This window comes from Monodelphis domestica, chromosome 2 (assembly GCF_027887165.1).
Source record: "Monodelphis domestica isolate mMonDom1 chromosome 2, mMonDom1.pri, whole genome shotgun sequence".
Classification (NCBI taxonomy): Eukaryota; Metazoa; Chordata; class Mammalia; order Didelphimorphia; family Didelphidae; genus Monodelphis; species Monodelphis domestica.
Genome location: NC_077228.1, coordinates 332,408,469 through 332,432,706, shown reverse-complemented (window position 1 = coordinate 332,432,706; position 24,238 = coordinate 332,408,469). Strand labels below are relative to the sequence as shown.

The 24,238-nt window shown below is 34.1% G+C and overlaps 1 protein-coding gene and 1 long non-coding RNA gene across 5 annotated transcripts in view; one reads left to right on the top strand and one right to left on the bottom strand.

The window, feature by feature from the left end:
• The window catches only part of PHIP (pleckstrin homology domain interacting protein), a 187,256-nt gene that overhangs the window by 42,917 nt on the left and 120,101 nt on the right, over positions 1–24,238 (top strand). For 3 of the 4 annotated variants that reach the window (XM_001365983.4, XM_007484241.3, XM_007484242.3), the window contains exon 7: positions 2,392–2,552. The exons of the other annotated variant lie outside the window; for it this stretch is intronic. In XM_001365983.4, the coding sequence (XP_001366020.2) occupies positions 2,392–2,552 (161 nt within the window). The remainder of the gene's footprint in view (positions 1–2,391; positions 2,553–24,238) is intronic. 4 annotated transcript variants of the gene reach the window in all.
• Positions 1–24,238, bottom strand: part of LOC103094849 (uncharacterized) — an 85,877-nt gene that overhangs the window by 16,963 nt on the left and 44,676 nt on the right. The gene's annotated exons all lie outside the window — the stretch shown is intronic.

Below are 24,238 nucleotides of genomic sequence, written 5' to 3'. Positions count from 1 at the left end.
TCTTTTGTCTCCTTATTTTTACTATTCACCCCCCACAACTGTTTACAAATCGCTTTCTTCAAATATTCAGGCTTTGTTAACCTTGCTATAAGCAAAACTATGGCACCTAACAATCTTAACCACTAGTTTAGTATCTGATTAATTTCCATCTCGCATTCTATATTTCCATCTCACATTCTATATTCTATAGCTGTCTGACAAATAGGAGAGATTATAATCTCTAGAGATGAGGGTAGTACCCACAGCATTAAAATTCTGGAAATTGTGTTAAATAGGTAATTCTTTCTTTCCCAAAAGGATTGTAAGCTTTTTCAGGGAAGGAATCATGTCATAAACTAGTATTGAATTTCTCAAAGCATGCAGCCACCTAATTGAATTATCGGGGCCCATATATCAGCAAATAAAAACTTACTGATGAATGGTTTTGAAGGATAGTGGATGCCAGATTACACTCCATTTGCAGGATTATTATTATTTTTTCAAAGATTACATTGCATTTAACATGGCCAAAGCTGAGTTTTCTGTTAAGATCTGTTATTTAAAGAAGCAGATCTTGCCACTTTTAGATGAGTTAAGACGACATCTGAAGGAACAAGATTCTTGGGATGTAAAGAGTTATTTGAAAGATTGCCATGTGGAAGGAGGAAGAAGTTACATACTTGTCTCTGTATAATTGCAGAAGACAGAAATAATACCAGTAAGTAGAAGTTAGAGGGAAGTGATTTTGATTGAAGATTGGAAATAACTTTAATAACTGGACCTGGGTAGCAATGAAATGGAATACTTTGTGAGACAGTAAGATTAATGATAGGAAATTTAAAAGAAAATCTGGACAGTTTTTAGCTTTGTTGTAATTATTGCTGTATGACACACAAAATTGTAGTATTCTTCCTAAAGAATCCTGAGATTTTAGAAGTCCTCAATATAAGTTTTGTATTTTAAAAGTCCTTCAAAGAAGTCCTACTCTGATTCTTTGTGGTGTTATATTGACATTGGGTTCTAAAAGGTTATGCTTCTTCCATGATGAAAAGGCTTGGACCAAATCTGTTTTCTGAGGAGCTGCCTATCTAATCATGGACAGGCACATCACTAATAAACTGAGGTCATGGTGATGAAACCACTGGCCATGATATCCTATGAAAAAGGGAAAATTTTAAACGGTCCATAGTCATGTGTAGGCTACTTGTGCTTCTATATTGATGATGGCAGACTGGCAAGGAATGGGGCAGAGAGCATTAAAAATTTCAGTTGTTAGAATATTAAATTTCAGTTGACTGCTCTGTTGGTTCTTTGAATGTGTTCAGTGACCAGTGAGCAAACATATTGAATGAGTAGATCATATCAATCTTGATAAAAACCATTTAGAAGAAAAAAGGAATTTCTGACTAAAGGAGGGTGGCACATAGGTCATCCTTTGAGTGTCAGAGAAAGAAGTTGGCAGAATGGTATGTCTTTTGGTTTCTGTTTTTTGATATGCCCAAAAGCAAGAAATAATATTTTGTGGGACATTTGGTCATCACACATTGCAATATTAATGAAAAGTATTTGTAAAAAAAACACAGCCACAATGAAAATAGCTAGCAAACACAACAATATTAGTGTCTGAGGATGAAGTGTAATTTCTGTAAGGAACTTGTTAAGTCCAAGTTAAAAGTTAGATCAACATACACTTTTATCCTAGCCAATTCCAGTGTTTTGAAAGTTACTCAACCTTCTTCATAGAACTTCTTTTTTGAAGATTTTGTGAATGTAATTCTTTATTTGAAATTTAAAGTATATAAACTGATGCTTAATAAAATGTGAAAATTAGAATAATTTTATTGTTTGGATAAAAAGGTAATCTTAAAAGTCATTCAGATGACTTTGAGACAAAACAGCCAAATTGCCATTTATCTTTGGACTGGACCTAGGCTCAGTGTCCTACTGTGTTACAAGCTGATGGGGGAAAGTCATTAAGCCTCTTTTAGTTTGTTTCCCAATTTGCCAATTTGCAAAATAAAGGTGTCTAACTAGGTGATCTCTAAGGATTCCTTATAGATTCTAACAATCTGAACCTAGAGACCATGGATTTTAATGAATCTCTTGAGCAGTTTTTGTAACATCAGGAAAGTCATTTAATTTTGTTTCTTAATTTTTGGAATAGGATTAATAATGACCACCATAGCCATTTGAATTGTATGAAGATCAAATGAAGTAACATGTAAAAGTGTCTTAAAGTATGTAATAGAGTGACTTAGGTTCTATATAAATGATAAGATATAGTCTATAAATATCTATACCAAATAGTAATGAATACAGAATTTCCTTTTAAGTAAGTGTAATCAAAATGTAGTTTTAAAACTAAATCCTGATGTTACTTAGAAATCTTTTCCCCCCCCTCTTTCTTGTTAGCGGATACTTTGTTTTCAAGGAGACTGAATGGAAAGTACAGACTTGAGCGACTTGTACCTACTGCAGTATATCAGCACATGAAAATGCACAAAAGAATTCTTGGACATTTATCTTCTGTATACTGTGTAACTTTTGATCGAACCGGAAGGAGAATATTTACTGTAAGTGCTTATTTTATTTATCATTTTTTAAAAATTCAAATTGTAGGCCAGAGCTGAGATGTAACTTAAAATTACGTGGTTTTTTAATAGCTATTATTGATAAATACATGATAGTTGTACACTAAAGCTTTTTAGATAAAAATATGTTTGGCTCTTTATAACAAATTCATTTGTCATAATTTTAAGCCTTGATATAAAGAAGATTCATCCTCATCCAGAGAGTGTTGGAAATAAGTGAAGGTGTATTTATACTATAATATAGACTTGTTTCATATGGCATTTTGATTTAATTTTGGTTAGATAGGGATAGAAGTAGGCCTGTGATTTCATTGGGATAGAGAGTTAGAGCACTGAGAGGTTAAGTTGTTTGCTCATTGTCCCTAAGTATGTGCTAGAAGCAATGCTTGAACCCAGGTTTTCCTGGCTCTGAGGACAGCTACCTATTCATTTACCCTAGGCCACCATTCATTAAACTCTTGTATATATCCAGAAATCATTTTAGTTTGTAGCTTGGGATTTTACAACAGAATTTTAATTCTAGCTCATATAAGTATCTCAAAGATTTGTGCTTGTTTTTAAAAGCTATGTAAATGGACAGAAAACTCAGGAGATGCTTTTCTTTTGTTTAAAAATTGAACATCTGCTTGTGGATATTTCTCTATAAAGTTAAGGGAAGAATATTTAATGTGTTAATAAAATTTTATTCTTTGTCCATATCTTTTAATTCTTATTATTCTGCATAGAATATTCCCAAAGTATATTAAAACTGTCGTATTTGAATGTGCTTTTCTTGGGTCTGTTTTTAATTTTTTTAAACCTCAGGAAGTAATGAAAAGGGAGATTTTTTCTTAGCTATATTATCTTATGTAAAAGAGTCATTTTCTGTCAAATTTATTTTCAGAGGTGTTTCTTAAGTTTATTAGGGTAGAATATATTGTAATAGAGCAGTAAATTATTAAATATTACTTTATGGCCTTAAGGTGTTGACTTATTCCTTGGTCTTTGGATTTTTATTGAAATAGGAAATATTGAAATAAGTTTTTAAATGGAAATCTCCATTTCTATTTTTACAAATGGGAACTGGCAATCAGATAATATATCTGAAAATAATAGTAAATTTATTTTTTAGTTTTGTAAATCTTATTGTAAACTGATATGTACTTTTATTACCATTCTTTTCTACCTTTCATCTATAAAACTGCTAAATAACAGGATGTGGGAAATTTAACCGATTCCACTTAAAAAAAGTCTACCATTAGTCCCAAATAAAACTGATAGCAGCCACTTTCAATATTAAGAAACTACCCTTTCTTATCTGATTTTTACTATTTCAATGTGAAAGAAAATAATAGTGATATTTACTAAGCTTTTAAACTGTGCCAAAATTTAAAATGGGTAATCGATCTTTACCACTTCTTTATGTTTTAATAAAATCCAAGAATTGATTTATTTGTGTCAAGTTAAAACACAGTTCCTCACATGTAGATGGGACATGATAAATGTTTGTTTAATTGAAGATACCATGTGATCCTCCAAGGAGAACCAAAATGTGATCCTGTGAGGAGAACCATAATTTAAAATTGCCTTGAAAAATACTATTTACTTCTAAAATCCTCTCAAAATAGCCATAAACTTAAAGGGAGAGAATTTTATGATTGTGCTGTTATATATTTGGGCTTTATATACTTAAGTTAACATAAGACAAAGATGACAGTATTTAAATTATAAAAAATTAATAGCTCATTAGAGTGTCCATTACTTATTGCATTTTCCTGAAGTAGATTTAGTACAATGGAAAATTCTCATATCTTTTAAAATGTAAACTTGTGTTTTCCTATCTAATTCAATTTAGATGTATTGGCTGTGTGTAATGATGTGAATGTTTATACATAATTTATGTATATACACTACATGGACACTTATTGCATGTATACCATAATCATTTCTATCCATTAGCAAAGTTTAACTTTATATACTTATATTTTACTTGGAAGTTCAGTGGTAAAGTGGTTGTAGAAGAAATTATTTTTTAAGTTAATGTTCCATAGATGCAGGTAAAGAGCCAATGCAGAATTGGGATATTCCTTTAACACTTAACTTCTATCCCTTTGGGAACTTGGGGGCATAAGAATGGAATAGGAATAGTGGAACTCTATAATGGCTGCTTTTGGGGAAATAGGGTAACAAATACATAGAATCAAACAAAACAAATTTCAAAGTTGGCATTGTCAAAAAAAGTATGTATCATGCTTTTTGAGTCTTATCATTTTCCAGATAGATGAATAGCATTCTTCATCATAAATTTTCTGAAATTATGTGGTTGGGTTGATTAAGGTTTTCAGGTTCTTTAGAATTATTCATTTTTACGACATTGTTATTGTATACTTAAATTTTTTTTGTTTTTACTTCTTTCACTTTGCATCTGTTCCTCTATATTCTCCCAGGTTTCTTTGAAATCATCTCTTTAAATTTTTTGTGGCACAATAGTATTGTAAAACATTAATATACTATATATTTTTTGGCCCTTTGCCAATTGGTTTATTCCATTTCATTTCCAGTTCTTTGCCACCACATAAAGAGCTTCTATGAATATTTTTGTACAAATGGTCCTTTTTTTTCATTTTACTTTTTTGGGGGGCATAGTCTTAGTAGTTGTTATCTTTTTTCCTAAGGGCTCCAAAGAATGATAGGAAGAGAAACCAATGCATGAACAGCCTACAAGTATAATTTGATTTTTTCTTGTTATCTTCTACTTTTTTTCCACCAAACTCAAAATATTGTCACTTTTTACTAGCTATTCATAAACAGACATTTAAAAATATATTAAAAACATAATCATTTTAAGGAATATAAAAATATTATAAACATTCATTTTCCACTGTTGGGACATTAAACAAATATTAATGACTTTACTGGAAGTACTAGTTCTAGTCAAAGATCCTTCTACTGATGAAGAGCTAATTTTGATTTCCTAAAAGTCTTATAACTGTCTAGGTTGGTATGTGTTGATAGTGTCAGTGTTTGTCAGCTGGAAATCCTCAAAATCTATGGAATAGCTGGCATGAATTTTGATTAGGTAAGACTTCAACATTATGAATCTCCCTGTCCCTTCATTAGTAAGTTTGAGAAGTAAAGTATACCATGCTTATTTCCTTTTATGGGGTTGCTAATTTTAAAGCCATAAACAATGAGTTTCTAAGCATATATTTTAGATAAATTTTGCAATTTTTCTAAGGTTGTATTTATTTGAATATTCAATATTACTGTATTGGTTCAATAAATAATAGTCAATTATATGCCAGGAGTGTTAGCTAGGTATTGATTCTAACCAAATTATTGAAGTAGTTTACAAATGTAAATTTTATCAAATTCTTGCTTTAGCTCTAGAATTAAAAACTCATTTTTGTAAGCATTATCTGACAATCTTACATGGTGTACATAGTTTTACTGGATTTTTTTATACATTATATATAAATCTCACAATGCATATTGTGAAATTCTGCTCCATTGTCATTTGACTTGCATAACCCTTTGAATATTGTTTCTATTGATCTAATTGACCCCATAATATTGTTTGACTACTTCATAACAGGTGGGTAGTCATATATATAAATTGTTGCCAAATTGTAGTTACCCTCCTATAATAGGATAGTTTTTAGTTTTGTAATTATTTGAAAACTGAATTGTTTGATAAAGTTCAACCAACATGTGAAGAGAAGTGAACTGGCAAGATACTGGGGGGAGATGATGGGCAGAGGGTTATTATCATTTCATTACTATTTAGGGACTAGAACATCTTTATATAGGATGTTTTGCTAGTGGAATGGAATGTTAGTATGAGAAAAGAAGGAAATAATACCATGTTAGAATTCCTCTCCCCACCCAAGCTCCCCCTAATTTCTTAGTTCTTTTATTTCTTCATGGCATTTTGAGGGCCACAAAAATAAAATAGCAATTTAATTCTTTTCCTAAGAGAACTATAAAATGATTCATTTGTTCTCTTTTTAAAATTAACACTAGGAAACCTAATACTTTATTCAATAAATAAAGCAAACAGTTATAAAAAAGTTAAAAAGCAATAACAACAATGATAAAAAACAAATAATAATAATTAAAATATAATTGTATGTTATGGTCACTTAAAAGAATAGAGAAGAAGAAAATCAGATACAGAAAGACCTCTAAGGGACAGTAATAGAATTAAAGACATAAGTACTAAAAGCATATATAGAGAAAAAAATGAATGAGTAGGTTTGGGTTAGGAAGGATGGATGTAAGTTAATATATAATGCTTTAAGGTTTTAAAACCCTTTATATATATGTGTGTGTGTGTGTGTGTACTCTTAGATTTTATATCTAATATCAAAACTAAGACTGACTTTACAGCCTACCTATTGCCAAATTACCTCTCATATATGACATGTTATTATAAAATATAAGACAATTGTTTAGTTAGTGAGTTGAATTGATCTTCACTTAAAGGGAGAGAGGTGATAGTCCCAACATATTTTATCATGATCGTATTATATTCTGGGAGGAAGGAGTTTAATAAGTAAGTGAATATCCAAAGGAGGAAAACCTGGATGGCAAGAACCCCAAGATTATGCTATGTGAGGATCAAACTAAAGGAAGAGAAAAGGGATATGGGAACTCTTTTTCAAGAATTTGAGGAACTATCATATATAAAAAAGTGTTAGGTTTGTTGTACTTGACCCCAAAGGGCAAAATTATGAGCCAACTGGTAGCATTCACAAATAAGCAAATATATGCTGATGTAAAGAAAAAAATTTTGTTAAACAACTATAGCTGTCTAAAAATAGAATGACTTCCTTTGGAAAGTAGTAATAAGTTTCTCCCCTCAAAGACATAAAGCAATGGCTAGATGATCACTTTTTGAATATATTGTTGAAAGAATTTTTGTTGTTGTTGTTGTTTTATATATATGAATTGGACTAGATGAACTTTGAGGCCCCTGTCAACAGTGAGAGAAACCAGGAAAGTCACAATCTTAAAGATCATGCCATAAAAAGACTAAGTAATGAGGAATCTCAGCCTAGAGTGGTATCACTACCCTGGGAAAGAGAAGAGTTAGATATGATAGTCATCTTCAAGTATTTGGATGGTTCTTTGAATGGAAGGGGGATTAGATTTGTTTTGCTTGGCCTTAGAGGGAAGACTTAAGCATAATGGGTGAAAATTGCAAAAAAAGAAAAGATTCTGCATAATTTGAAGAAATAATATAAAGAAAGAATAAACTTCTACTGTGGTTGTAGAGAGGATTTTTTTTTCCCATGTGTGGGTTGGAATAAATGCCTATCGGAATACTTTTGACTCTTGTAATGTAGGATGTTTGGGGAAGTAGCCTGTATCAATTTGGACTCATTGACTGTCATTTTTGAGCAATTCACATAGGATGGATTCATGAGGCTTTTTTCCTAATTAAATGTCTTTTTTTTTTCTGCCCCTTATATACAACCCTGTCTGTCGTATTTCCCCTTCCTGCATCTAGACTTAGAATGTCTTTTAATAACCCTTGATTACTAACTCTCTTCTTATTCTGGTTCATATCTTATTCACATAGATTAAGTGCCATCTCCATAAACAACTTTCTCTTATCCCCTACTCAGTATGAATTTATTTCTTTAACAGAGTTCTTAGATTTCCACTTCTTATTCATGGAATCAAATCAATACCCTCATTACTTCTGAAAAGAGATGGGACAATATGGCTTCTTTCACCATTCCTGTGATTCCCAGACTATCTTCCCTTGATTTCTTATCTATATGTGTTGTCTCTCTCTACTAGTGTTATAGTAGGCTCCTTGAGGGCAGGGACTGATTCATTGTTGTATTTGTATTTCTAGCTCTTAGCACATTGTTTGCGTTAGTAGATGCTACATTTTTTCTGTGAAATCAAAGTTGTGAGTGAACCAAAAAGTAAAGGAGAGATGCATTAGGCACAAAGTATCTACAGTTGCATTTTCAACAACTTCTGTAGAGGTAGAGATATTAGGGAGAAAATACATATTTGGAAAACGATATGGTCTGTTCAGGTGGTAAGAGTAAGAGATTAGAGATGGGCATCTGAGTTCCCTGCTATGAAATGTAAAATAATAATAGCTATATAGTGCTTTTAAGGTTTTTCAAGGCTTTTTTTTTTTTTAAACCTTTGCTTTCTGTCTTGGAATCAATACTGTGTACTGGTTCCAAGGCAGAAGAGCCCCAAGGATTAGGCAGTTGGGATTAAGTTAGACTTGCTCAGGGCACATAGCTAGGAAGTGTCTGAGGCCACATTTGAACCTAGAGCCTCCCTTCTCTAGGTCTAGAACCATCTAGCTGCCCTGGCAAGGCTCTTTCTTTACACATTTCTCATTTGATCTCACAACAACTCTAGTTAGAGCTAGTAACCCTTTTTACAGATGAGGACATTGGGACAGATAGGTTGTGACTTGTCTAAGGTCATACAGCTAGTAAGAATCTTATCTACAATTTTGAGCTGATTCCCTTTGTGGGATTTATGGAAGAACAGGGACAAAAACAGCATACAAGTAGAAGGAGTAGCTGGGTTATAATTTGTTCTAAGAGTGAGGATACCCTCTTCAGAGACATTACAGAATCATTAAAGTATTAAGTAATTTGTATTTTAATTTGATGTTTATTTTGAAATATCATAGGGCAGAGGAACCATGATTAATTTAGTCTTTGCAAATACTATTTCAATTCAAAAATATTTATTAATGTTTATTAAATATATTAGATGTTTACTGTTTACTAGGTAGGGCAGGTAGAGCCTTAGACCTGAAGTCACGGAGACCTTGTTCAAATCTGGCCACAGACACTGGGCTAGTCACTTTCCCCGTTTGCCTCAGTTTCTTCATCTGTAAAATGAACCAGAGAAATAAAGGGCAAACCATCCCATTGTCTTTGTAAATAAAACCTGAAATGAGGCCATGAAGAGTTGTATACACAACTGAGACATCCAAACAACAAATTTACAAGGTATTATGCAAAATGCTGGAGATGTGAAGATAAACCCTATCCTTAAGGAGCTTATATCTCACCAGGAAATAGAACATGAAAACATAAATACAAAGCAATTTGATAGCAGTATTATCATATATAATGTCTGTGGCTGGAAGGAACTTAGAGATCATCTCATCCAATTATCCAATTTCACAGGTGAGAAAACTGAAGTGACTTGCCCTGGGTCACACAGATAGTAAACATCATAGATAGAATTTTAACCCATGTCCACTGTCTACAGCTAGTTTTCTTTCTATTGAACCCTCAACTAGAAAAATCAAGAAAGACTTTTGATGAGCATTGAAGAAAACTTGCAAGGTGAGAACATATTCCATAGGTAGGTATGGAGGAATAATTTGTGAAAAAGCACAGAGGGAGGCATTAGGAAGCTGAATTGAGGAATTGTCAAAAAAAATGAAGCATTAATATCTTTATTTAAAAATTCCTGAAAATTATACACAAACTAACCTTTTAAGGTTTGTTGTTCATCTGTTTCAGTTGTGACTTCATTTAGTTTCAGTTTATGACTTCATTTGGCGTTTTCTTGGCAAAAGTACTCAAGTGATTTGCCATCTCCTTCTGTAGCTCATTTTACACTTGAGGAAACTGAGGCCAACAATTGTAATTTGCCCAGGATCACACAGCTACTAAATGTCAGAGGCCAGATTTAAACTCAGGAAAATGAGTGTTCCTGACTCCAGACCTGCCACTCTCTCCTGTGCCACCTTTAAGTTATAAAAGATTAAATTAATTAGCTTTTAATTTTTCATTTGATAGTATGTTTTCTCTCCTCTTGTAGTAGGCATTTAATGTATATTATAGTACTGAACTGATACTACCAGGGCACAGAAAATTGACATTTGAATTTGTTATTGATTGAGAAAGACAAACTTGTCCATTGCTATTTTAAAATCATAGTTACTAGCATCCCTCTAGGTGGCAGCAAAGCTTTATTAGAAGAATGAGTGTCTTGAACTTATATTAAAGAATAAACTTAGTTCATTGAAGGGTTTTTGTTTTTGTTTCTGAGTACCAGAGAAACTTAATGAAAGAGAAATGTCAATATCTTATGGATATTTGAAGAATGAAATTCTGAGGATTAGTGAGAGATGCTCTTAAAATAACTCAGCAATGAGAATTAAAAAAAGTTTTTTTTTTCCTGTTAAGAAAGATTCAGTTTATTTTATTAAAAATCCAACACTTTTATATTTGCTTTTCTTCCAGTAGGACTATAGACTATATTCTATCAGAATATATCATGTTGCAAACATAAGTCTTGTTTTGAGACTATTCTTAATAAAAGTGTTAAAATTCATAGGTTGATGAAATAATTAAGTGAACTTATGCTTATTTGCTTATTGTCTACATTATATTTGACCAGATACCAGATGATCTATAAGCAATATCTTTGTAATTTTTAAAACGTGCATATATGTAAACTTGGATAATTTCATAGAGTAGAATTTTGAAGAGTTATTTAACAGTATTTAACCTAAATTAGATTTAATTATGTAAATATTCAGAGTAGAGAAATAAGGGGGAAATATAAGAATTTAGTTTTGTCATTCAGAGGGCAGTGAAAAAAGATCAATGTATGTGAAAAGCTTACTATGCATGCTTACTATTTGTGTCAAAGAATCAGTTAATATTAAGACTCTGCTGTGTGACAGATACTGTACTAAATATTGAACATAAAATAAAAAAATACTCTTTGCCCTCCTGGAACTTCATATAGGGGAATAGTTACCATGGAAGGTTGTTTTGATCTGATAAGTCACTGTGATGATGAGTAGGGCCCTAAGGGATGGGTTAACTTCTTCTTTGTAGAAGGCAATATTGATCTGCTTACTGTTCCTAGAGCAAAAGATAGAAAGCTATAACCAGTTTTGGCTAACAAAAAGAGAATTAGGGTAAATGCTCAATAGGATATATGAAGTGTTTGAAGCTGGCTATATATAATTGACTATTGAAATTTTTGACTCGGGTTACTGACCAGTCAGACAGTTTAGCACCAAGGTTTGAGTTTAAAACCGAGTTCGGGTCTCCAGAGGTTTGGAGACTGTGTAGCAAGGCAACCTCCTTCCTAGTTTCCATGAAGCCAGAGTAAGAAATAATGTCCCAAAATTACTTGTGTCCTGGGGCTTTCCTTTTCTGATTAATAACTTCCTCTTTCCTGCCTTTCAGGAAAGCCCCAGTCATATTCAACTAACTCCTTTCTAGTTCTATAAGTATTTATATACGTATAAATACAATCAAATCAAATTACTTCATCCATTTCTCCTAGAGAGGTCCAATCTATGCACCATATGTCACCTCTTACCATCCCTGAACCTTTTCACCTCAGAGTTCCCTCAGCCTCTTCCATATACATGTTGCCTTTCCTCTTAAAAAGTATCCTCTTTGAGGACTGGACTGGTAGTTTAGTTTAGTTTTGGGCACATAGAAAACAAATCAAATCATCAAGTCAGCAAGCATTTCTTAAGGCCTGCTTTATGCCAGACACTGATAGGTACAGGGGTTCTAGAGAAAGGCAAAAACAAACTTTACTCTTACATAGCTCACAGCCTAATTTTTTAAAAATTCCTTTTAAATGGCTTCTGGACATTTAGAGTAGAAATTGAAATTTATTTCTGCTTTTTCCTCATTTACTTTAGAAATCCAGATCCCTAAAAACTTTGTCCTAAAAAGAGAACCCCTTGAAGTATTATAGCTGTACATTCATTTCTTAATTAGTCACAAAGACACATGTAAAACCTAGTGGAATTGTGCATCGGCTATGGGAGGGGGTTGGAAGGAGGGGAAGGAAAGAACATGAATCTTGTAATCATAGAAAAATAATTCTAAATTAATTAAATAAAAATTTTCAAGTAGAGGTATATATAAAAAAAAGAAAAAAGTCACAAAGAGATCAATGTACCCTGTATAAAGTTCTACGAAAAGGTAACTTGTACATCAGTGTGTAGGAAAAACTTAAGTAATTTAATTTGTTTGGGGATAGGAGAGGAAGATTAGGATAGGAGGAGACATACTACCCAAGCCAGTGTATTCCAGGTGGGAAAAGTTAATTCTATAAGCATCTTCCATGCTTTCATTTGATATATCTGGTAAAAACCTTTTGATCTAAATTTGGATTCCCAAGGAGCTCCTACTGGAGAGAGAGTTCAGTGTAAATTAAGTGAAATTCTAAAAGTGTTTTTAAGCACCTATTATGTGCTAGGCATTTTGCTGAGTTCTGTTGATGAGTTCTGAGGATACAAATAAGAAAAAGTGAAAGTTCCTTCCTTCATAGAAATTGGGGGAAAAAATAAAGACTGCTGAAAGGAGAGTAAGAGTACCAGGGGATATGGTGTTCAATGGATTCAAAGCCAAATAGAGGCTAGAACTTTGTGAGCCCTTTATAAAGGAAAGCTTTAGGAGGAGCTTAATGATCCACCTTTTAGCCCCTCTCATGATGATGTTTGAGTATTCAAGGAGGACTTGCACCTCTGCTTCGAGGGCTCACTTGTGGATCCAAGAAACTGTAGCATGCATAATTGCTGCACGCCAGTTAAACCATCCATGCACATGGGTTAAACCAGGTTGAGGTTAACTGACAGGCCTAAAACTTGTCAGTGGGTTAGGGGGATCTCTACTTCAGTTATGTGAAGACTTGCCTAGGAAAATGGGTAGAGGAGAATAATGGCCATGAAGGCTGGCACTGTGGGTCATTTGGTCAGACATTGAAAATGCCAAGGCAGCCATTTCCTTCTGGACCCTAAATCTTCATGACTTTTGCCTGGCCACTAGAGTCAGATGACAATATTTGAATGGTTTCTTTCTGGTTGTTTGGCATATTTCCTCTGTGACCTGGGAGCTCTGTAATTTGGCTGTCATTCCTGGGAGTTTTCATTTTGGGATTTCTTTTATAAAGTGATTTGTGGATTCTTTAAATGTCTATTTTATCTTCTGGTTCTAGGATACAGAGGCCACTTTCCTTGATAATTTCTTGACATGGGATGTCTAGACTCTTTTCTCATCTTGTTTTTTAGGTAGTTCAACACTTATATATCTCCTCATTCTATATTCTAGGCCAGTTGTCTTTCCAATTATTATTTCACATTTTCTTCTATTTTTTCATTCTTTTAACTTTGTTAATTCTTGATGTCTTATGGAGACATTAGTTTCCACTATCCCAGTTCTAATTTTTAAGGGTTTTTCTTTTTTCTTTTTGTTTTTTTTGTGAGCTGTTATACATTTTTTCCCCCATTAGGGCTAGTTCTGCTTTTTAAGGAGCTCCTTACTTCAGTTTTTTAAGCTCTTCCATGAATTCTCATTGGGCTTTGTAACAGTTAAAATTTAGGGGAGACTGAGGCAGTTAGAAATTAGTTTCTCTCTGCAAGGAGTATTATAATTTTTAGAGGTTTATTAAAAGTTAAGGATTAAAGAAAAGACAGGATAAGAAACACGTGCCTAGGCCAGAGTGGCCTAGACAAGATAATCTCACATCATGGAAGAGACTCCTCTGCTCTAAAACGGAAGTCCAAAAGAGCCCTCAAAAGCCTTTGCATCAGCTTAAATACCTTCTCGATCTCACCCACCTCAGAATTCTGTGAGATTACAAAGCATTTTGGGGAAGTGGAGCTAGGGCTTGTGGGGATTGAAGTCCAGAGTTCAAATCTCAATTTTACAGCATGTGTCTAATTTACTTATTTTTCTTTGAGGCTTTACTTGTAATTGTTTTGACTTTGTATTTTTTTTTCTGAGATTATCTTCAGCTTTCCTTCCTTTCGTAGCTTTTTACATTCAAATTCTTTTTTTCTTTTTGCTCATTTTCTCACTTTATTTCTTGATTTTGAACTTTATGTTAAAGTTAGGCTTTGTTGCTGCCTTGAGTAGTGGAGGGGTGGGGAAGCAAAAGAGGAATTATCCCAAGCTTTAGGCTTTTTTTTTTTTTGCATTGCTGTTTTCAGGACAGGTTCTGGGTATTTGGAAGTTATCAGTGTTTCCAGAGTTTGGTCTCTGGTCTCCTGATTTTCCCTCTGGCCTTTACCTTTGGTGTTCTTTGGTATTATAATTGTTCCTCTGGATTTTTGATCCATTGGAACAAAAAGGAAATACTTCCCCTAAGGTCTATTTCCTTTTGACCAGGAAGTGCACTTAAGAACTATGTGTTGATATAGGCAGTGGAGTTGCCAGTTCATATCTGGTTCTGAGTCCAGTGCTAGCATAGGAATAATCTATTTTTGACCAGTTGCCAGGTCCCCTTACTATCTCTGGCTCTAGAGTTTCCCAAATTGCTGCTACTTCTGTTGGTAGCACTTAAATATCACTGGTATTTCCTCCATGTAGGCTTCAACCTGGCCTTCACTACTGCCACCTCTCTCTCTTTCTCCCTCTCTCCCCCTCTTAATTAAAAACTTTATGAATATTTTTCCCTAGTAGATGTAAAAACAATTTAATACTCATTTTAAAAAAGTTTTGAGTTCCAAATTCTCTTTTTTTTCTGACCTTCCCTCCCTCCCTAAGATGGTAAGCAAACAGATCTCTCTTTCAGACTCCCCAAGTTTCCTTGGGCTGGAATAATGTCCCAGTCTTACATTTTGCTTCTTCTGCCAATCCAGAATTTTTTTCGAGGCATTATTTTAAAGTTGTTCAGAGAGCTCAGCCTTATATGCTCTGCCATTTTTGCTCAACCCCTAGAAATCCTTAATTAGCTTTTCTTAAAAATGCAACAAGAACAAGTATACAAGCATTTTTACCCTGACCATCTCAGGAACTGTACTATCCCCAAGCCTCCTTCGTCTCTGGGTGAATAAGCTTAAAACACTATTGGGTCTACAAAATTCCTGACCAGTTAAGGTGGTCCTATGAATACTGCATGTCTGATTTCCAAAGACTGATAATTTAGTCTTCAGGCATGGTGATGCACTGACTGCAAAGCCTTTCTTAAAGTCATAATCCTAAATTCCAGTGATATATTCTGTTGATTGTTTTCTTTGTTCTGATTACTTCCCAGTGCATCATTTTACACTACTCGGAATTCTCTGAAATTGTCTTGTCAATTTCACAAATACAGTTTATTCTTACTAGTAGTTCATCAATTCTCTGATGGTTCACTGGGCTCAGAAGTGGCTAAAGGTATTTTGATGCAAAATTTTAACTTTCTCTTTTAATATGCTTTTCCAATTCAGGAAGTTTGTTTTGTTTGTAACTGTTCCCTCCCTTGTATTATCACTTATACTCTATATCTTTCTCTTTTTGTTGCTCTTTTAATCATATAATAGACATTTACTGTATTCCTGTCACTATGCAAAATGCTGTGGATGAAAATACAAATTTAAAAAAGTCCATGCTTTCAAGGAGCTTATAATCTAATGGGAGAAGGTGATACATAAAAGGAAGGTGAAAGGAGATGGTGTAGAGGATTAATGTTAGGTATGTAGTGTTGGAGTATGATGAGAAATGGCCCTCAAAGAAGTCCAGAAGCAGTGTTGTTTGTGGGAAATTGTGAGACTTGGTCTTGTTGAATTTGACATACACTGTGTATATATTTTCAACCCTTCTTATTTAGTATTTTTTCTCAATTACATGTTATAACAATCCTTCCCCTCTCTTCCTTCCCTACTCCTTAAGATGGTAAGCAGTTTGATCTGGGTTATATATATTCTTGCAACACATACTTCAATATCGGTCATATTTTGAGAGAATACTCATATAAAACCAAAATCAAAAAAATAAAAGCACAAAGTAAAAAATTGTATGCTTTTATCTGCATTCAAATCCACTAATTCTTTCTCTAAAGATGGAGTGTAATAATTCTTTTAGCTTCACTTTTCTTTTCTCTCAGAATAGAACCATTCCATCCTTACTTTTTCTGTATTTTTTTTCTGAACTCTATATCCCTTGAAGACTTAAGGTTTCCAAAGGAATGCTTTTTTCTTCTTCACTCTATTAGAATGTTCTTAGTGCATCCTCATATATAGCTCCCTGCAAGCTCTAATAATTTTACCTTTCTAGATTTCTCTTGATTTTTGTATTTAGAACATTTTATTCTAAGATCATTCATTTATAGTAGAATGTACCAGACCTTTTGAGATATTCAGTACTGTTCCTTGGCACTTGAACTAATTCTCTCTGGACACTTGATACATTATTTTTTCTTTGATTCCAGACCTTTGGGTATTGACTATGACATTGCTAATCCTTTTTTGTTTAGGATTCTTTCAGAAGGAGATCAGAAAATTCTTTTCTTCCAATATCTCTTCACTCATATAAAAATTTTTTTCCCCTAAAAATTACTTAAGAGAATTTATTCCCAGATATTTCAGCCCCTTCCTCTCCCCACACCACAGAAAGTATCACCTGACAAAAAGATGTGTATATATAGATAATGTCTTTTGTTTTAATATTTTTCGGTTCCTTCATTAGAAGCTCATAAGTTATTCTTCATCTATTAATTCAACAAAAAAAATTTTAAGAAAACATACAGTAAAACTAACCAGTACTTTGGAAAATAATCAGAAAATACATGAAATATCTTATGTGGACCTCCCACCTCTGCAAAGGATTTGGCTTTCAGAGTATCTTATTTGTTATTTTACATTTATTTTTTATTGTTTTAGGTTCTTTCCATTTACATTATTAACATTGCAGATTATTATTATGCTGATTTATAGCTCCATCACTAAATTATATGTGTTGTCCATCTTCCTATACCTCTTCCAGCATTGACTTCTCTTCTGTCATCTTTTCTAATTTGCTGGTTGTGTAAGGAGATAACCTTAGGGTTGTTTTGATATGCATTTCTCATATTATAATTTGGAGCATTCTTCTTTGTGGTTACTAATAAAGGGCAATTCTTTTTTTGGAGAACTTTTGATTTGTATCTTGTAGCCACTTATGAGAGAATGAATTTTGTTTGTCATTTGTATATGTAGCTTATATATCAAATTCTCTTTTGAGAAATGATACAATTTTGGCTTAATTAGCTTTCCTTATTGGCCTACTGTTTCAAGGACATTTTATCCCTTCCCCCTCCTGAGTAGCCTGTCCATCAAACATTCCTGAGATAGCATAGTTGTGCCAGGTTTTGGGTCGGTCAATGTATGATGCGTCAGTAAAGATGAAGGTTTGGAGAAAATCGGGGGAGAAACAGAAGAGAACAGAGCAGGCAGGTGAGGGGGTAAGGAGAGAAGAGACATGCAGGCTAGGGGCCATGTGGTCGGGTTACTTAGGAATGATTGTCTACCCTCTTAATAAACTTTTTAAAATATATATCTGGGTAGAAATATTATTCAGTTCTTATACTACCTACTTAGATTAGTTTAGTACAATTTTTCAATTTTGGATAATTAAGATTCTATCTTTTGGAATTCCTTTTATCTTTTATTTAGTTAGGGATGTCTTTTCCTGCCCATAACTATGACAGGTATGATATGGTACTCTCCAGTTTTGGTTTTTTTTAATGGCATGATATTCAAGTCACATCGATTTTGAATTTATTGCGAGGTATGATATAAAGTATTGTTTTTAGCCTAATTTCTGCCAGAGTGCTTTCCCATTTTTTCCCAGAAATATTTTTATGGAATTCTTTTTAAAATAATTTGCTCCTGGTTTATTAAACATGTCATTGAGTTCTATCGCACTTATAATAGAATCAGCTATCCTACATTCCTAATCTATTAACTTTGCTAAACTACTACCATTCCTAATTTCTTTTCCCAGATTAAATCTGCCTTTTGCTGTTACTGTGGCAAATGGTCCTTTCATATGTTCCTGTTGTCTTAGTTTATTTCCCCAACTCTAGGTTCACTTGCTTACCATTTGATACTTTAATGTGTCATTTGCTGCTACCTTAGAATCTCTTGCTTCTGACTATTTTGACTTTCTGACCTACATTACTCCTGGTTGCTATTAATATCCAGTTATTCTGGTAATGGTAGCTGAAGAAAGTCATGAAAAAAGCTGATTTCTTAAGATTTTTCACAGGTTTGTTATTTTTAAAACCCTTACCTTCCATCTTAGAAGGCAGATGAGTGGTAAGGGCTAGGCAATGGGGATCAAGTGACTTACCCAGGATCACACAGTTAGGAAGTATATGTTCAAATTTGAACCCAGGACCTCCCATCTCTAGGCCTGGTTCTCAATCCACTGAACCACACAGCTGCCCACACGAATTTTCACTCTCTTGCTTGACAACTTGCCTAGTTTTATCTCTACAGTAGTTCCTTTACTTTCTCATCCCCTCTCATATTTTCCTTCCTTCAGTATATATCTCCCTTACTCATTTTCACTGTCAACAGGTTCTACTGATTTGCTTCTCTAATGCCTCTTATATCTTTAATCTCCCTTTTTTTTCTCATTGCCTTTATACCCTATCTGCCTTGATATTCATTAGCTTCCTAACAAATATACTGATCTCTTTCACAATGATTACTTTTTCTCATTTTAATATTTTAACAACCCTGTGGTAGGCAGCTATGAGCATTAGTCCTATCTGGTAGATGAAAAATTTGGGGTTGAGTCTTTTGGAACATTGTAGAATTATTAAAGAATAAATAAATAAAGAATTCAAAATTTGAACTTTGTTATTGAGGTCTTTGAAAGGACCATATAGTTGACAAAAAGCAGTGTAGTCAGATCTCTTCCTATTCAATTTTGGCCCCAGCTTGTCCGCTTTAGCTCTTGTTCAAGGAATGCATAATGATGTACTAATTTAATGAATTGAATGTTTATATGCATGTCATAACCTGGCCAGATTGCTCAGTGTAAAAATGAAAATTAGATCTCAATAATAAAATGTTATATTTTATGAGATTTATTAATAATCAGTAGAAATCAAGGAATAAAGAGGATACAAAATGAAGACCACATGCCCATGACTGATTAGCCCATTTAAAATCCCTGGGCTTAGCTTTCCACCACCACCATGCTCGCTTCAAGCCAAAGAGAGGGCAGGACCTTCCATGTCCCCGCCTAATATCCTGTCTATAGGAAGTACGTAACGATAGGAAGTCAGTGTGGTCCCGGGAAATGTAGTTCTTTTTTTTTTTAATTTTTTAATAAAAACCCTTACCTTCTGTCTTGGAGTCAATACTGTATTGGCTCCAAGGCAGAAGAGTGGTAAGGGCTAGGCAATGGGGGTCAAGTGACTTGCCCAGGGTCACACAGCTGGGAAGTGTCTGAGGCCATATTTGAACCTAGGACCTCCCATCTCTAGACCTGGCTCTCAATCCACTGAGCTACCCAGCTGCCCCTTGTAGTTCTTTTTTAAGGTAACAGATTTTCAATTATACAATCCCCTGTGAGATCTGTGGAAGACTAGTCCTAGTAGATCTTGTAAATATAATCAACTTTGGAATTAAAGTAATTTGGGGATAAAAGGGGAAAAGAACAAAACCAATGATTGCTAAGTACATTGTCAAAAAGCCAGTTAGGGGGCAGTTCCCTTCAGCATAAGAGTATACATACAAAACACTGCATTCAACCCCACACAATTCAGATCACTACATCCCAAAGTTTACTGTGGATCTTCTGGTACAGTGTATGGTCTGTGGAGGCCTCTTCATGATGCCTTCTCCAAACAATTCACTTTCTGGATTCGGAGAGGTAGCATATTTCTTAATCTAAAATTATTCTCAAAATGAATTTTAACTTTTCATTTTAGAATAATTATATATTTCCCCCCCTGAAGATGAAATTAAAGAACACAGGGATCACTTAAGGATGCATGCATGGCTAAGTTATGAGGTATATGAATCAATTAGCAAGAGAAATAAAAAAGAATCCAAATAAAAGAGAAAAGGTAACTTCTGGATGAAATATAGACTATCAAAGTCTTCTGTGTAAAAAATTCTAAGTAAAGGGAAATAAACCTATAACAGTTCCTTGAATCAGGACCCAATTAAAGTAATTTCTATCCCACAAGTCTGTAGGAGAAATGCAGTAATATTTCGCTTTTACCCATTTGCAGCCAAGATTATAGGAAGTTGCCATACTATAAGAGAGAAAAAAAGGACTAGATTTTTGTGTGATAGGGTAATGTCATTCCTTCATCTGATTTTACCTTCACTTTGTTAAGGTTAAAGATTAATTTCCCTGCTAAAAGAATATTTTTATGAAGTTTATTAAAGATTAAGAAATAAAGAAAATACAAAATAAGAAAGCATGTACCTAGGAGGGCCGAAAGGCCCATTCAATTTCACTTACTACATCTTGGGAGATGCGTGTCCTAGAAGCGATAGTTGAGAGAGAGAGAGAGACCTGAAATAGGCAGAGAGTCAAGTTAAATACAATTTCTGTTCTTGGCCCAGGTGAGTACGTCACCTGGAATTATGGGGAACTCTGGGAGCTACCAAGGACTTCTGGGAATTGAAGTCCGGGGTTCAAATCTCCATTTTTACATTTCACTTTTTGATCCTATTGGGAAAAATTTTCCCCAAAAGGATCATGAAAACAATCAACTTAAAGATTACAATAATTTGAGGATAAGAGGAAAAAAGAACAAAACCAATAATTGCTAGACGCATTGACAAAAAACCAGTTAGGGGTCAGTCCCCTTTGGCATGAAAGTATAGATACAAATAAATGTTCAATCAACCACACCCAAAGTTCATTCTTGATCTTCTCGTGCAGCTTGTGGTCTGGAGGCATCTTCATGGTGTCTTCTCCACACAGTTCAGTTTCTGGATTTGGAGAGGTAGCATCTTTCTTAACCTAAAATACTTCTCAAAAGGAATTTAAACTTTGCAATTTAAAATAATAATATTTTTGCATTTCCCTGTGAAGAGGGTGATTGAAAAATCACTTAGGGGGATGCATGCCCGAGTTATGAGGTATATGAATCAATTGGCAAGAGATATTAAAAAGAAATCAGAAAAATACAAAGAAAAAAAGATAATTTCTGGATGAAAATATAGACTATCAAAGTCTTATGTGTAAAAATTCCAAGTAAAAGAAAAGTAAATCTATAACAGGTCCTTGAATCAGGGCCCAATTAAAATGATCTAAGTAAGTAAGCATTTACCCAGTCAGTAGCCAGGACTGCAGAAAGTTACCACACTAGAAAAGACAGAAAAGGGACTAGATTATAGAAGCCAAGAAGGAGCGAGCCAAGGTTGGGATACTCTTCTGTAAGTATTTTCAGAGTGAGTGTGGATACAAGGAAGATCTAAGTCTTAATGTATGTTAAGCGTCGCAACCTTGGGACCTCACACTAGGTTCAAGTCCTGTGTATTGGTATAGAAGTGCATCAATCTATCCTGGATTGGTTTATCTTTGGCCTATGCAACATATATCTTTTGTATATCTTGTCCTGGAATCAGGCAGAATCGTTAAGCAAAGTCCCATAATTTTTTTTAAACAATTAGTGGCATCATTTTTGTAGTCTCAAGCTTATGGGGCATGCATTGACATTAATAGCAAATGTATTTTAAATTTAAACTTATATTACTGCAAAATCAAAAAGTTAAGGAAAATCTTAAATACTGTTGACATGTGCTTCAAATATAAAAAGGAGAGAAAAAAATAAAAGACTGAAGTAGTATATTGCACATGCAAGAAAAATATAATAATAAAAGAGTTTTAAAAATAAAAACATAGCTTATAATCATTGACACATTGCACAGGTATGAATTGCTGGAGAGGAGGCAACAGGAGCAGAGCTGGGCGGGGCAGGGGCTGGAAGGGCGGGCACCAGGTGAGCAAGAGAGAGACCAGGAGTGGCAGCCAGAGCAGGAGTGATTTGAATCAAACAGGTGATAAAGAGGCTTTTCTGAAAATTCTTGGAGGAACTTGGCTTAAAAAACAAAACAAAACTAGGCACTAGCTATTAAAGGCTGAACTTAGTAAAGATTTAGGAAAGTTAAAAAGATTGAGGGTATTTCGTCACAACCCACATGGTTTGCCAAACTGTTAAGATTAAAAATTAGTTTCTCTGCTAAAAGTATTATATTTTTATGAGGTTTATTAAAGATTAAGAAATAAAGAAAATACAACATAAGAAAGCATGTGCCTAGGAGGGCCGAAAGTCCCATTCAATTTCACCTACTACATCTTGGGAGATGTGTGTCCCTAGAAGCAGAAGCCGAGAGAAAGAGACCCGAAGTAGGCGGAGAATCAGCTTAAATACAATTTCTGTTCTCGGCCCAGGTGAGGACTTCACCTGGGATTATGTGGAACTCTGGGAGCTAACAAGGACTTCTGGGAATTGAAGTACGGGGTTCAAATCTCCATTTTTACAACTCTCAGGGATAGGGGGAGCCAGGATGATAGCCAGACTTTGGTACTTGTCTGTGAGTATTTCACAAAGAGTGTGGATACATGGTGTCCTGCATCTTAACATGTCAAGCACCACAACCTCGAATCTCACACTAGGTATTGGCTTAGAAGTTCATCAATCCTACCTGGATTGGTTGGTCTCCTTGACCTTGTGCTTCTTGGTACTGTATAATGGCTCTTTTGTTCCCTTACTGGAATCAGGCACAATCATTAATCACAGTCCCATAACATTTATCAATAAATGACAGGTTTTCATAGTCTAAAACTTGGATATGTATTAATATTATAGTAAATATATATTTTAACTTGTATTACTGCAAAATCAATAAAGTTAAAGAAAATCTCAACACTGGCTGTGTGTTTCAAATACAAAAAGGAGAGAAAAAATAAAACTGAAATAGTATATTGCACATGCAAACAAAAAAATAATAAAAGAGTTTTAAAAATAAAAAATATATAGCTTATAATCATTGACACTGTCGGCTAAGAAAAGGTAGAATACAAAGGTTTCTCACCCCAAAATGAAATCCATTTCCTTTTAAAGCCATGATCCACTGTTTACAAAGTAACAGTTTTTATAAAGAATAGTACTACAACAGGTAATGCACATTCAAGAGGTATCAGAATCCCCAGTTATAATAGCCCAATTAATGACAATAGCAAACAAACCCACTATCATTAGGATTCATAGGAGTCTGCTGTTTGACTTTTAAAACTAATGGATACTTGACACAAGTTTTTCAGGTTTAGCAATGTTTCAACCTTGCCTGAGATATTTTTTAAAAATTCATTACTGCCATCATTACAAAAGTGTGGCAGAGGAGTCTAGAAAAAACAAATCCTCTGTACTGTTGATGTTGGGTCTAAAAAAATGTCACCAAAAGTCTAGATCATTCTTGTGGAAGGGTAGAGTAAGCTGAGAGATGCTACCTCTTGGAAGCCATCCAGGGGTATCATGCCCTGGGATCAACTTTCCAGCTTCTTTGGTATGAGACTGTTATGTCCCATCCATTCACATGTTTACAGATGCGGAGGTAGGGATTATAATAGTGCTTCACTTCAGCTACTAAAATGGACCCTTTACCTTTCATTACAAATAACTAAGAGGCAGGCAAACTGATCAGTCAGAGTTGTTGGAAAAAAATCTAAAAAGCATGTATAAAAGATGCCTTCAAATCAGTTTGAGATATTTAGCTCATTAAATGTTTCAAAGCTTGTTAGCCAGGTTGAGTTAAATGCAAAACGGAAGAAAAAACTGTGTTTTACGGTATTTTGTTGAGTATAGTTATTGGGGGAAACAGAATATATCTAATAGTTAAAGCACAGTAGATTCAACAGTGTAACAGAATAGTATTGATCAGATTAATGTATAAACTTAAAACCAACCAAATTAAATTTAAAGCAAAA